This window comes from Myotis myotis, unplaced genomic scaffold (genome assembly GCF_014108235.1).
Source record: "Myotis myotis isolate mMyoMyo1 unplaced genomic scaffold, mMyoMyo1.p scaffold_m19_p_13, whole genome shotgun sequence".
Classification (NCBI taxonomy): Eukaryota; Metazoa; Chordata; class Mammalia; order Chiroptera; family Vespertilionidae; genus Myotis; species Myotis myotis.
This window is the reverse complement of record NW_023416317.1, coordinates 23,383,022-23,395,916: the sequence shown is the minus strand read 5'-3', so window position 1 is coordinate 23,395,916 and position 12,895 is coordinate 23,383,022. Positions and strand designations below refer to the sequence as shown.

Below are 12,895 nucleotides of genomic sequence, written 5' to 3'. Positions count from 1 at the left end.
TCTCTATGCCTTAGTTTTCTCATCTATAGGATAACTCTCACCTGCACTTAGCAAAGACATAGGCAAGCACTCTACAAATAGTGACTATAACACAATGTAAATAAACTCTATTATAATAACTTAACTCACCTATTTGTTCAGGTCAATCTATCACCATTACATAGTTATCTATCTTCAGTAACAAAGTTATCTTTTATTAACTGGTAGAGAAAAAAAGTGGATAAGTTCTAGTTTATCAAATATTCTCTAGGTCTATGCTTTATCATCTGTAAATGTAGAGTTGGGACTAAGTGGTACTTAAAGTATATAAATTAGAATGTTATATTATACTAGAGGCCCGGTGCACAAAAATTTGTGCACTCGGGGGGGGTGGGGGGTGCTCAACCCGGCCTGTGCCCTCTCACAGTCTGGGACCCCTCAGGGGATGACCACCTGCTGGGTTAGGCCCGCTCCCTGGGGGGAACAGGCCTAAACTGGCAGTAAGACATCCCTCTGGCAGCCCGGGAGCCCTTGGGGGATGTCCACTTGCCAGCGGGGAGCAGGACTAAGCTGCACTCAGACATCCTTAGTGCTGCTGAGGAGGCGGGAGAGGCTCCCACAACCACTGCTGTACTGGCAGTCGTCAGTCTGGCTTGTGGCTGAGCAGAGCTCCCCTGTGGGAGCACACTGACCACCAGGGGGCAGCTCCTGCATTGAGCATCTGCCCCCTGGGGGTCAGTGTGTGTCATAGTGACCAGTCTTTTCCAGTCGTTCTGCTGTTAGGGCCAATTTGCATATTACCCTTTTATTATATAGGAGTTACTAGCCAGCCTGGGTGAGGGGCTGATGGCTGTTTGCAGGCTGGCCACAGCCCCTTCAGTGTGGGGGTCCCCACTGGGGTGCCTGGCCAGCCTGGGTGAGGGGCTGATGGCAATTTGCAGGCTGGCCAATCCCCACAGCGGAGACCCTCACCCCATGAGGGTGTGGCCAACTTGGGTAAATGGCTCATGGCTATTTGCAGGCTGGCCACAGCACCTTCAGGGTGGGGGTACCCACTGGGGTGCCTGGCCAGCCTGGGTGAGGGGCTGATGGCTGTTAGCAGGCTGGCCACAACCACCAGCCACCCAAGCTCCCAGTGGAGGCTGGATGGAAGCAGGTATCTGGGATTTATTTGTCTATAATTGAAACTTTGTTGCCATGAGCGGAGGCCACAGCTGGCTCAGGGCTGGCAGGAAGCTTGGCTTCCTCCATCACCCGGGCAACAAAGCCTCCTGCTTGCTACAGCTCCGTGGCTGCTGGCCGCCATCTTGGTTGGGTTAATTTGCATATAGTCGCTCTGATTGGCTGGTGGGCATGGCTTAGGGCATAGCGAAGGTATGGTCCATTAGCATGTTTGTCTTTTATTAGTGTAGATACTACAAATGGATGCCTAATTTCAAAGAATGAGCATATTTCTGACACTAAATATAAAGACAATGAGATACGAAGGTAAGAAAAAAAGAAATCTTTTTGTTTTGAGCAGAAAAGATCAGGAATAAGTTCTTACAGCAACATGACCTAAGATGAGCTACAGAAAAGGAATGAACTGCTGAAGAGAAATCTATCACTTACCCATAAAAGGAGGTCAGCGTGAAAATGCTTTGAAGTAACCCTCCTACTCACATGAGGCAAGCATCTGGACAGAAAAATGACAGGATTCATTTGACACTAGGCTGAACATCAGTTAATAATCCTTTGATCTTTTTTAAAGTGACTCCGAAACCTATTAAGTGCTTTAGAAACTAAATTGGGAAGCTCAGCTATTATAGAAATTAGTCAGCACAATGCTAGCAAGCCAGCTGAACTATTTGGGTAATCAATAAAAAAATTTTAAATGGCAATCAGAAATGATCATTAACAAGGAGTTCTGGGTTTTAGAACTGGCTTTGCTGCAAATTCATTGTGTGAACTTGTACAAATCACTTCCTTTTATGATACAAATCAGTAGAAAGAAGCAAAATGTAATTGGAAAAATACTTTAAAAGGTTTATGAAATAAATATTTTTTTCTACTTGGCTGAGAGCATACAACTTATTGAAGTGGTCCAGTCATGATCTGTCTATGATCCACCCAGCAATGTGCTGGAAAAGTACAACATGAGAAAGGGAAGGAGGGAAATTGTCAGCTTGAGTGTCTTTGAGAAATGTTTACCCTAATCCCATAAAACATGACAAATGGCTATTACCTAAACATTTGCTATAACAGAAAATGCATAAAAGAAATTACAAGTTTTGAAAGTGTGAGAAAATTACTCAAATCTCTAATGCCCGGTGATGTAACAGATGACTAACAAGATGCAAAGATCGCTAATTGAAGAGCCCACTAAAAGCATACCAATGCTATTGCTCTTGTTTAAAGATTCTAAAGCCCTAGATTTAAGGCCTAATGTTTTTGAAATTACAAAACATTTCCCAAACATCCCATCTTCAGTAATTGCTTTGAAGAAAACAGAAGACTCAAACAAACTTTCCAAAAAGATTGGCAATGGGGTAACTATCTAGGCTGTTTTTAATGCAAACACAAGAACTATTTGTTGTTAGTCATGGTGCCACCATGACTTGTAAGTGGAATCAACATTTTATTGAGGGAAATAAGAACTTAAACAATGCTCATTTTCAACTGACCAAATGTATACAACATTCAATGCTAATAAGGGTAAATTGTTGGCAAGAGAGAAAATTGGCAATGTGGGGCAATAGTTATAAACAGTGGTGTGCTAGAGACAGTTTGCGAGAGCCTACTTTCTCTTCCCATCTCCAAATAATGTGACTTCACAATGGTGGCTTGAAATTGGCTGTGATGGGATTACAGACACCATGAAATAAGCAAACACTACAAAATCAGGGTCCCCTATCCCCAAAAGCCAATTGTCAAATGGGTAACTTTTGATTATAAGCCTTAAAATGTTCAAACTCTTCAACCCAGTAATTCTACATCTAGAAGTGTAAGAAAATAATTCAAAATAGGAAGGAGGGAAGGAATTTCATGCACAAAGAAGCTCCTAATAGTAAATAAGTATAAAAAATATAAATGTAAAATTTGATAAAATTATCAAATGTATCAATTTAAAAGGATGTTGATATAGAGCATAATACTATTATGCTTAAACTAGTGGCCTGGTGCACGAATTCGTGCACACTGAAAGGAAATTAATTAGAAGAAATATTTTAATATTGCTATTCGCTCTTTCTCTATAATAGAAGTGTCAACCAAATTCACGATTGACAATGACAGATGGAAACACACATGTGCAATTGGCGCCAGAGAAAGCTTTATATGTATCACGCATGCACAAGCCAACTTAGCTTTTTATAGATATAGAACAAATTTGCTTAATTAGACCAGCTTTCTGATTTAGCTAAACTTTTCCAGCCCAGCGAATTACCCCAACTTCTCTTTCAGGTAATTGTCAGCAACACAGTGATAAATATCAACATGAAGCAGATTATTATTGTAGATCATGCAGGGAGAACAAAGGGTAAATATTAAACTGCAGCAGTGTTTGACTATATTCTGTGCAGTGAGAAAACCTGAAGTCATTTTCAAGGTCCACCATTTTTTACTTCTTTTCAGTTGGGTCAAGTTTCTAAGCTTTCTAAATCTCTGTTTTCCGGCTAATGAAAAGAAAATAGGATTCCACAGAGTCTCCTATCTACTTACTCCAGGACTTCTGTGAAGATCAAATGAGATGAAGCACGGGAAAACACTTCAAAGACATTTGATTACAGTGTAAAGTGTTTCCACCTGGCCATAAAGCAAGTCGTGTTCCTGGGCTGCAGAAACTACAAGGAGGCTAGTCACTACGGAGAGGAAGCCAGGTGTTGCTACATGACATCATTACCTGAACGGACACTTAGCATATTAGCCTTTTATATATATAGATAATACAATAAAACAGAATATAGTAAAATCTTTGTCTTTAAAAAATAGGCAGAAAAAAATTAGAAGGAAATACAAAAAATGCTTACTTTTAAAAAAATCCAAAAACTTAAATAGTTGAAGAGCTTTATAGTACTTCAAAAACAGAAAGATACAGGTAGATATAAAATTAATTAAACCATGCCTAGTACAGTTCATTTATCTGCCAGTATTCTCAAAATGGGTACACAGCATTGTCCAAAATACAGGTGATGAGCTATTTGTGAGTCCTAAATCATTTAGTGGGTCACAACTATCATTTTTCAAAAAAAGATAAAACAGAATAGAATAGAAAATAAGCACAGTAAAGTATTATTTTGTTAAAGTTTTGTTTGTTATATATGTGTATATATACATCTAAAGACACACATAAATATGATTATTGAGTCATAATGTAACAGTTGTTTTTAACTATCAGTAACAAAGTTTGGCATTAGCAATCATCTTAACAACCATAAGTCAGCCAAGAAATGAGAGAAAACCAATCAAAGATGCATTTGCTATTGAGTTTTAATTTTAAGAAAGCAGCAAACTGGTAAAAGCTTCCTGAATTGTCTAGGGATTTCTGAACTGATAACCCTGCAAATCTCAAGAGGGCTTCTCCAGCAGACAGACTAGTCCTAATTTCTTCAGCAATTTTTGAAATCCAAAAAGGCAAGGAAGTTTGCCTTTCTTTGGTAAAGGCAAAGTCAGCAGCATGACTCAGGGCCTCAAAATTCCATTTTAATAGAATAGCTGGAGATTGTTGTGAGTTCAAAGAAAAGAATTTTCTTTTAAAAATGAAAACTGACAAACTTATTCTAAGAAAATATAGTGGGAACAATTATAACATGTGAGTAAAACTTAATAAAGCCTGTTTATATCCATCATCTGTTAATTCTCACAACCACCTACAAGGAAGAGGGTATTATTCCTGTACACTTGTGCATGAGAAGGGAGCTGAGACTCAGAAAGTTTGGCTCATGAAGTTGCAGTTGGGACCCAAAATCTGGCCGCCTTACTTACTCTATCATAACATGCTCTGAGCCAAGGAGAGAAAAGGGATGCTTCTTTTTCCATTATATGAAGCATTCTGACTGTAGAAGGTAAAGTGTTTCACACAAAAATAGGTCATTCCGTTCTCTACCTCATTTCCCTTCTCCTTATCTATAAAATGGGAACAATACTACTCACTTTGTATGGTGTTGGAAGGATTATGAATAGCAAGTATAAGTAACCAGCTCTGTGTTGGGCACACAGTCAGAACTTCGGGCATAGTAGCTGCAGCTGCTGTTGGCTAAGTGGACAGTGAGGAATCATGATTCTCTTCGGGGGCAGGTACCCACTCTCTCCCAGCCAGCGAGGCTCCAGACATCAGTGAGCAGTATCTTTAGATGCAAAGGCCCCACTCTGGCTTGGAGCAGAAATGAGCCATCTCCCTCCTTATCTCAGCAATCCCACAGGATCTCACAGGCAGGCTAAGCCCTGTCCTTCTCTTTATCTTCCTCTGAGCCAGGGACCCATCAGGACTTATGAATGGATTTGAGTGTTCTGTAGATCCTCTGACATTAGATATTAGACCTGTGTACAGATATGTATTTTTCTGGGACGAGGATCCATTAGGATCCATTACCAAATTCTCAAGGAGTTATTCACCACCACCCCTGTCCCAAATTAAGAACTACTTCTCTAAATTACCCATTGCAAATCACATACCTCCCTCATATTCCTTCTCCAGGCAGAACACTAAGCAGGTCTGTGACTTATACTAGACATAAACTTAAATGGGACATTTGGGAAAGCCTTTATAAGATACATGGCCTTAATCGGATAGCAGAATACTCACATTAAAGAGAACACTATAAGGAGCCATACTAAGAGTGACCTACTACTTATTAAACGCCTACTGTGTGTCAGGTACTGACCCAGTTGCCTCACATATGTGAGCTCTAATCTTCACAACAACTCATACATGCATCCATTCTTCCATGTATTTTGCACACCCGGCAAGATACTACAGGATGCAGATGCAATGGGTGATAAAGCAAAGATAGGGTACCCGCCCTCACAGAGCTTACATTTACATGAGAGAAAAAGATATTATCAAAGATCACCCAAGAAAATGTACAATTACAACAGTACTAAATATTGCAAAGAAAAACTACACAGTGCTATGAGAGCCCAATGCAAGTATGACAACCCTTTTTACAGAGGTCAGGGAGGCTTCTCTGAGGAATCATGATTAAGTTTAAATCCAAAGAAAGAATAAATACTTCACTGGGCAAAAGGGAGATAGAGGTGGAGTGGAAGAGGCAGAAGAGAAGAGAGCTTTCCAGGCAAAAGGCGCGTGTAAAAGCCCTGTGGCAGGAGAGCACCCGGCAGCACCTTTGAGGTGTGGCGAGGTGCAAAAGCAAGAGGGAATGTGGACTGACTTGGGGCTGGAACTGCACAGGGGCCAGGCCACAGAAAGTCTGTGTGCCATAATAAGGAAATTGGATACTATTCTTAGAGTTCAAGGAAGAAGACACCGCTAGTTTTATTTGGAGAGTGACATGATCAGATTTGCTTTTCAAAGAATTGCTTTGGATAATATGGGGACAGATTAAAGGGAGGTCAGAGTAGACACAAAGAGATGATTAGGAAGCTATTGCAGTAAAGCAAGTGAAAGATCACAGCAGCTTAGCCTGGGATGGTGAGAAGAAATTCAGAGGCGGGGGACTAAGAGAAGTTTAGGACAGGAAATCCACAGGACATGGGGGTGGTAAAGGACAGAGAGTGGTCTGGCAGGCTGCCCAGATCTCTGGCTCTCCTGGCTAGACGGAAGGTGGTATCACTGCAAGACACTGATGCTCAGAAGAGGATCAGATTTGAAATGAAGATTATGAGATCAGCTTGAAGATATTGAATTTGAGGGGGTGGAGGAAGCAGGCAACTGGATAACATGGTCTGGGGTCCAGAGGGAGGTTCATAATGGAGGAAGTGGTCACAGGCATCAGGGATACAGTGAGATCCTCCAGAAAAGAAATCAGACTGAAAGGAGAGGAGCTTGGAATGACGCCAACATTTCTCCACCTTACATGTGCAGACGCCAAGGCTCACAGAGAAATAGTGACTTGCCCAGGCATTTCAAAGTGCTGGTGAGAGGAGGAGGCAGAGAAAAAAGTAAAACATGAAGTCAGAGCTCAACTGCAGGAGTTCACACTGAAAAGAATGCCTATTTTTTGAAGAATAAGGCCAAAGCCTTCAAGGACACTTCATGAATCAAGAACACTAAAAAGAAACTGGACTTATGTGAAAGAGTGAACTAGATTAATAAAAATAAAAGCAGAAACAACTTCAAGTGAAGTGATGTTTAGATTGCACAGAAATCTACTTTCCCTGAACCCCTTTGTGACGAGACCAGTCCAAAATGGTCTCTCCCTCCTCTCAACACTCCCACATCAGGTGCTCATTAAGTGTCCGACATTGCACTAAATGTTGAAGACACAGTGTGGGGTCAAACATTTTTGTGCTAAAGTTGCTCACAGGCTGGTTAGGGAGAAGAGGCAGGCAGACAAACAAACCAACAATGACAGTAGAGCTCAGTCAGTGCTAGGAGAGAGGCTGCTACCCAAACACAGAAAAGGGCTATCAAACAGTGATGAACCAGCCCAGCCAGCGTGGCTCAGTGGTTGAACGTCAACCAATGAACCAGGAGGTCACGGTTCTATTTCCAGTTGGGGCACATGCCCTGGTTGCAGGCAGGAGGCAGCTGATCAATGGTTCTCTCTCATCATTAATGTTTCTCTCTCTCTCTCCCTCTCCCTTCCTTTCTGAAATCAAAAAAAATGTATTGGAAAAAAAACAGTAATGAACCAAAACAGGGGTGAGATCCTAGCCAGGTGAAGGAAACAGAAATAAATGCATTTCTGAAGGCACGGGAGGGGTGAAGGGAGGGTGGAGAAGCATTGGACATTTGGAAGGCATAGTTGTAGACAGAACATAGGCTGCTTCTTGAGGGATGAAGCTAGAATGATGGACAGGAACTGGTTTGAAGAGGCCCCAAATGCCAACCTAATTTGTTTTACTTTATCCTGAAGTCAACAGGAAACATAGAAGAGTGACATGATCAAATTCACATGTTAGAAAATGCATTTGGGCAGTACTGTGAGGGATACATGGGACATTCAGGACCACAGATAGGGAGGTTGCCCAGGCCATGAAACTCCTATGAGGCCATCCATCCGCACAGTTTCTGGTGAACCTTTCTAGAACAAGATGGGGCACAAACATCCAAAGTATCAATCATATCATTTCATTGGCACTTCTCTTCGACTACCTGAATTTTTAGTTAACTTTCCACAAGTCATGTCTCATCTCCCTACAAGACCTCAGGTTCTGTGAGAACATATACACTGAGTAATTCTAAGCTTTCCTAAGATGCGACCCTAAACCAGTGAAGTGTTCTATGCCTGAACTTGGCAGGTGGTTGGTCTCAGGATCAGGGCACAGGTAAACTTGCCCAAAGTACTTCAAAGGAGATTCCAGAGATTTGTTCAGTCCTTGAAAAGATATTGCTGTTGAGGAAGAAAGGAATTGGATGCATATTTAAGCACCTGCTGGGTATTTTATTCACATTATCATGTCTGATCTTTACAAAGCCTGCAGGAGATAGTATTATCACTATTTAACAGATAGACTAAAGTAAAGAAAGATCATGCAAATTCCCCAAAGTCACTGAGCTACTAAATGGCAATGTTGGGTGTCAAATCCAGATCCATTTGATTCCAAAGGGCAATCTGCACCCAAATGATAAGAGAATGGAATGGAAGAAAGCACACGAGCTTTGGAATTCAGACCACTTGGCCCTGTGACTCTGAGTCTCATTTTCATTAAATAGAAAATGCAGATACTAATAACACCTATTTCACAAAGTTATTATAAGATCAAGTGGGTTAAAACTCCTTTTCAACTGTAAAGTGCTCTGCAACTAGTTATTATTTTGGTATATGTGCACTTTGGGGGAGGACCTTTTATTTACCACTCATAACCTGAATGAGTTGCCTTCAAACACAGGCCATTTAATCCTGCCTGCTATCACAATAGGACCTCATTCTAGACTGGACTTTATATTATTAATGGTTGGTCTCATTACTGCTAATTTAGCTCCAATTCTGTGAAACTGCCTAGGGGGAGAGAAAATAATTTTAATAAAATTTCAATCCTCAGTCATTATTTAAAAAAGGGCTTCCTCTGAAAAAGAGTATACTTAGACATGATGCAGATATGGCCCCTACCCTTTAGGAGCTTACAGACTAATACAGCACAAAAAGTACTTTGTATAAGGGATTTGTTGAGTAGAAAATGAGGATCAAGGAATAAGTGCCATGAGATCAGAAAGGGATAGGTTACACATGGCCCCACCCTGAGAAGGCTTCACAGTGGAGGCAGAATTTCAATAAAAAGAAGGAGTTTCATAGGATTTTCACAGGCAGAATATATTTCAGGAAGATGATACAACATGAGGATAAAGAGAGATGTAGGAAAAGTTCTAGGCATAGCTGATTGAGCGGGGTGGGTGGGGATGTCTACTGAAAACAGACAAACTTAGTTGGAGCAATAGTTTAAGAGGAAAAAGGTGAAAGATGAGGCAGGAAAGTAAGCTTGGAGCCAGAAGGAAGACACCATTAACTCTTCATCAATAAATGATATAGCGAATGTGAGCAGTTTGAGGCCGGCCCTTCTTTAGTATTGGTATACAAGATGGAAGCAAGAAGACTCTACCTGTCCAGAACTACAGTGGTAGCTCTGGGAATAAATTAAAACATACATACAAAATATACTGTGAAGGAAAACTGAAATAACTTCATTACTAATGGGAAGCAAGGAATCCAAAATTACTCTGAGGTGCAACAGAGCTAGGAAATTCCGAAGCAGGAGATGATCTGGGAACTGCAGTGTGGGAGAGAATGAAGATAATGAAATGTTCTGAAACATTCTTTGGAGGGATAAAGAAATCAAAATGAGTTTGAATTTTGCAGTGGTCTATCATAACATAGACCATTGGATTTTTTTTACGGGGTAATGAAGTGATACTCAGTTTCTCTGACCTTTGTCCTTTGATCTTGGAAGAAATCACTGTAGTGTTTAAGCAAAGAAACCAGCACCGTGTTCTCATCATACTTGATTAAGAAGTAAGGTAATGCTGGGACTCCTTCAGCTTGACAAAGATCATCATATGCACACTCAAGGGCTTGAATCTGAAAATAGGAAACACTGAGTTATTCTCCAGGAATTACATATATGATGCTGAGCTAAAAATTAACATATAATAAATGGTAATTTCAAGCCAGAGGACTGGAAATGACTGATCACACCACTGTTATTCTTTTGCAGCAAATGAACATAAGAGTGACCAAAATAATGCCACTTCACTTTTACATAATATTTTTCACATGCATGGTGGTGTCTCTTAGGGGCACAAAAGGACATTTTATGGTACAGCATGGTAGTTTTCTAGGATATGAACCACAAAGGTTGAGAGAGGAATCCAAACATTATTTCTCTTCTGAGATAACCAATCATGATTCTACAACTGATGAATTTTAACCTGAACCATTCCATAATCTTTAACAGCTTTATTGAGATACATTCACTTACCAAACAACTGACCAATTTACAGTGCACAATTCAATGCTGTTTTTAGCATGTTCGGAGGATTATGCAACCATAACCATGATTTGAGAACACTTTTGTCTTAAAAGAAAACTCACACAAATCAACAGCCAATTCCCATGCATAATCCTTTCTCCCAACTTATATTTCTCCTTGGGAAATTAGTTCCACAAAACCATAACCTTTGATTTCTCTTAGTAAACATACTTATTATTTTTTAATCAGTAGGGGCTGCTCCCTAGTTTCAGAATTCAGGGTTTTAGTGACTGATGTACTTCATGAATTCAAATCATCTTGCCACTCAATTTTTGCTTCAATAACAGAATTCTTTGGTTTAGGGTCTGTGTTCTATCGGTCTGATGATTTTCTTTGCTCTTTTCTGAATCATTTCTAATGACCTTATTATCTTTCTTAAACTGCAAAGACTAACTCTGCATGTATCATTCCGGATACAGAAGTTCTACAACTTGGCATGAGGGAAGAAGAATGTCTATTTGGTTTCAAAGGCTCTCATCCCAAAGTATAGTGCCTTATGATCCCCCCACTAAAAGTGAAAACCGCATTTTAGAAAATTCTTAGTCTTTTTAAAATGTTCCTATAATTCCTCCCTACTGGCTTAGAATGTTACCAAATGCCACTGAAAGCCTAGAAAATTATTGCTCACTACTCCTTCAAAATGATTTTATAAACATTTTGTAAATAAACCTGCTCCAAGTACCATCATTGGAAGATTCCATAGTGACCAGCTCTTCATTCAGACAAGTGTCTATCTGTCGCGCCAAGTGAGTGCCCCAGTAGGCCTAACCTCTCCCTACCAAATGGCACAGAGATAAACTAAGCTTGCACATTAAACCCAATTGTACCTACATTTTGCTTTATTTGTTGATACCTGTTTTGGTGAAAACCTTTGACCCAAGCCCACTGGTCCCTGAATGAGGGGTATACTCTCAGGAAGGCAGAGAGCAGGGGAGCAAAACCAATAGTAGAAGTGGTACTTCTTCAGATCCTAAAAGAAAGAAAGAATATAACAGGATATCAGAATAGCAACAATGACTACACTGAAATGCATCTATTACTGTAACTTCCCATAACCAGGTAAGACAGACGACTGATACACACAAGATATGACCAGCTTCTCAGAAATTCTCATCTCCAATAGAACTCATGATATTTCTGTCATTGTCCCAAAACATTCCCACACACCACATACTACTACATCAAGATAAACATACTTTTTTGGCCATGTGCTACAAAAAGTGTTCAGTAAGTAATTGACATCATTGTCAACATTGTTTAATACACAAAACTACCCTGGGAGGTAACTATTATCCCATTTTATAGACAGAAAACTAAAGCTTACAGAGGGGTGAAGAACTTGAATAAAACCATGTTATTAAAGAAGCTGTGCTTATTCATAATCTATATAAGCTGAGATAGCATTGCTCTTAGAAATGCCTTATTGGTGAAATTCAAATCAACAACTATGAGGCACTTGCTATGTACAAGGCAAAACATTAGACACTGACGATAAGAAGATAAATAAAACCCAGTCCCAGCCCTTGGGCAGCTCACTTTCTGCACAAAGCAGAGATAACATGAGTGCTGTATGTCTCAGAGAAGAGGCTCTAAGAACTAAAGAACTTCGGGCAAGAGATGCAGGAGAAAGAACGGTGAAGCTGTCCTAGGTACTGTTCCCACTCAGGCTGAAAGCTCTTGCCCCTGAATTCTTGCAGCATTTGTGGCTGGAAACACTCATCTGCAGGAGCCCATAGTTATGCAGCTATTTGGCAGCTTACCTGCCAGTCTGTTACCACGGACCACAATGCAATGGATTTGGCTAATTAATAGTTCTTCCTGAATCTTGCTTGCTATGAATAAAAAGTGGATGGCTGCTCCATATTGAGATATAATTCATATACCAAAAATATATTATTGAGATATAATTCACATACCATAAAATTCATGATGCTAAAGTATACAACTGAGTGGTCTATTTAGTACTAGTACATTGACTAGGTTGTACTACCATCACTACCAATTCTAGAACATTTTCATCACCCCCCTACAAAAACACACACCAAAAAACCATTCGCACAGCAACTTTCACTGGTGTGCCACAAGAAATTTTAAAACATGCAATACCTGACTACAGTCAGGGGCACTGACTTCTTCTTCCTTATATTGTCAAATTTAAAAAATGACAACAGTCATTTGTGCATGAATCAGAATTATACCTATTTTTTTGTCAGATCGGCAAAATATATATTTTTTTGTGTACTGCAGAATTTTAGTAATTAGTTTATGTGTGCCATGAGATGAAAAAGGT

The 12,895-nt window shown here is 40.1% G+C and overlaps 1 protein-coding gene across 9 annotated transcripts in view; it reads right to left on the bottom strand.

Moving 5' to 3' along the window:
- Positions 1–12,895, bottom strand: part of ATG7 (autophagy related 7) — a 252,756-nt gene that overhangs the window by 201,281 nt on the left and 38,580 nt on the right. For all 9 annotated transcript variants that reach the window (XR_004971512.1, XR_004971513.1, XR_004971514.1 and 6 more), the window contains exons 6-7: positions 11,459–11,575; positions 10,005–10,154 (exon numbers count right to left, since the gene is read on the bottom strand). Coding sequence is in view for 6 of the 9 variants with exons in the window: in XM_036332191.1 (XP_036188084.1) it covers positions 10,005–10,154; positions 11,459–11,575 (267 nt within the window). In the remaining 3 variants the exon portion in view is untranslated. The remainder of the gene's footprint in view (positions 1–10,004; positions 10,155–11,458; positions 11,576–12,895) is intronic.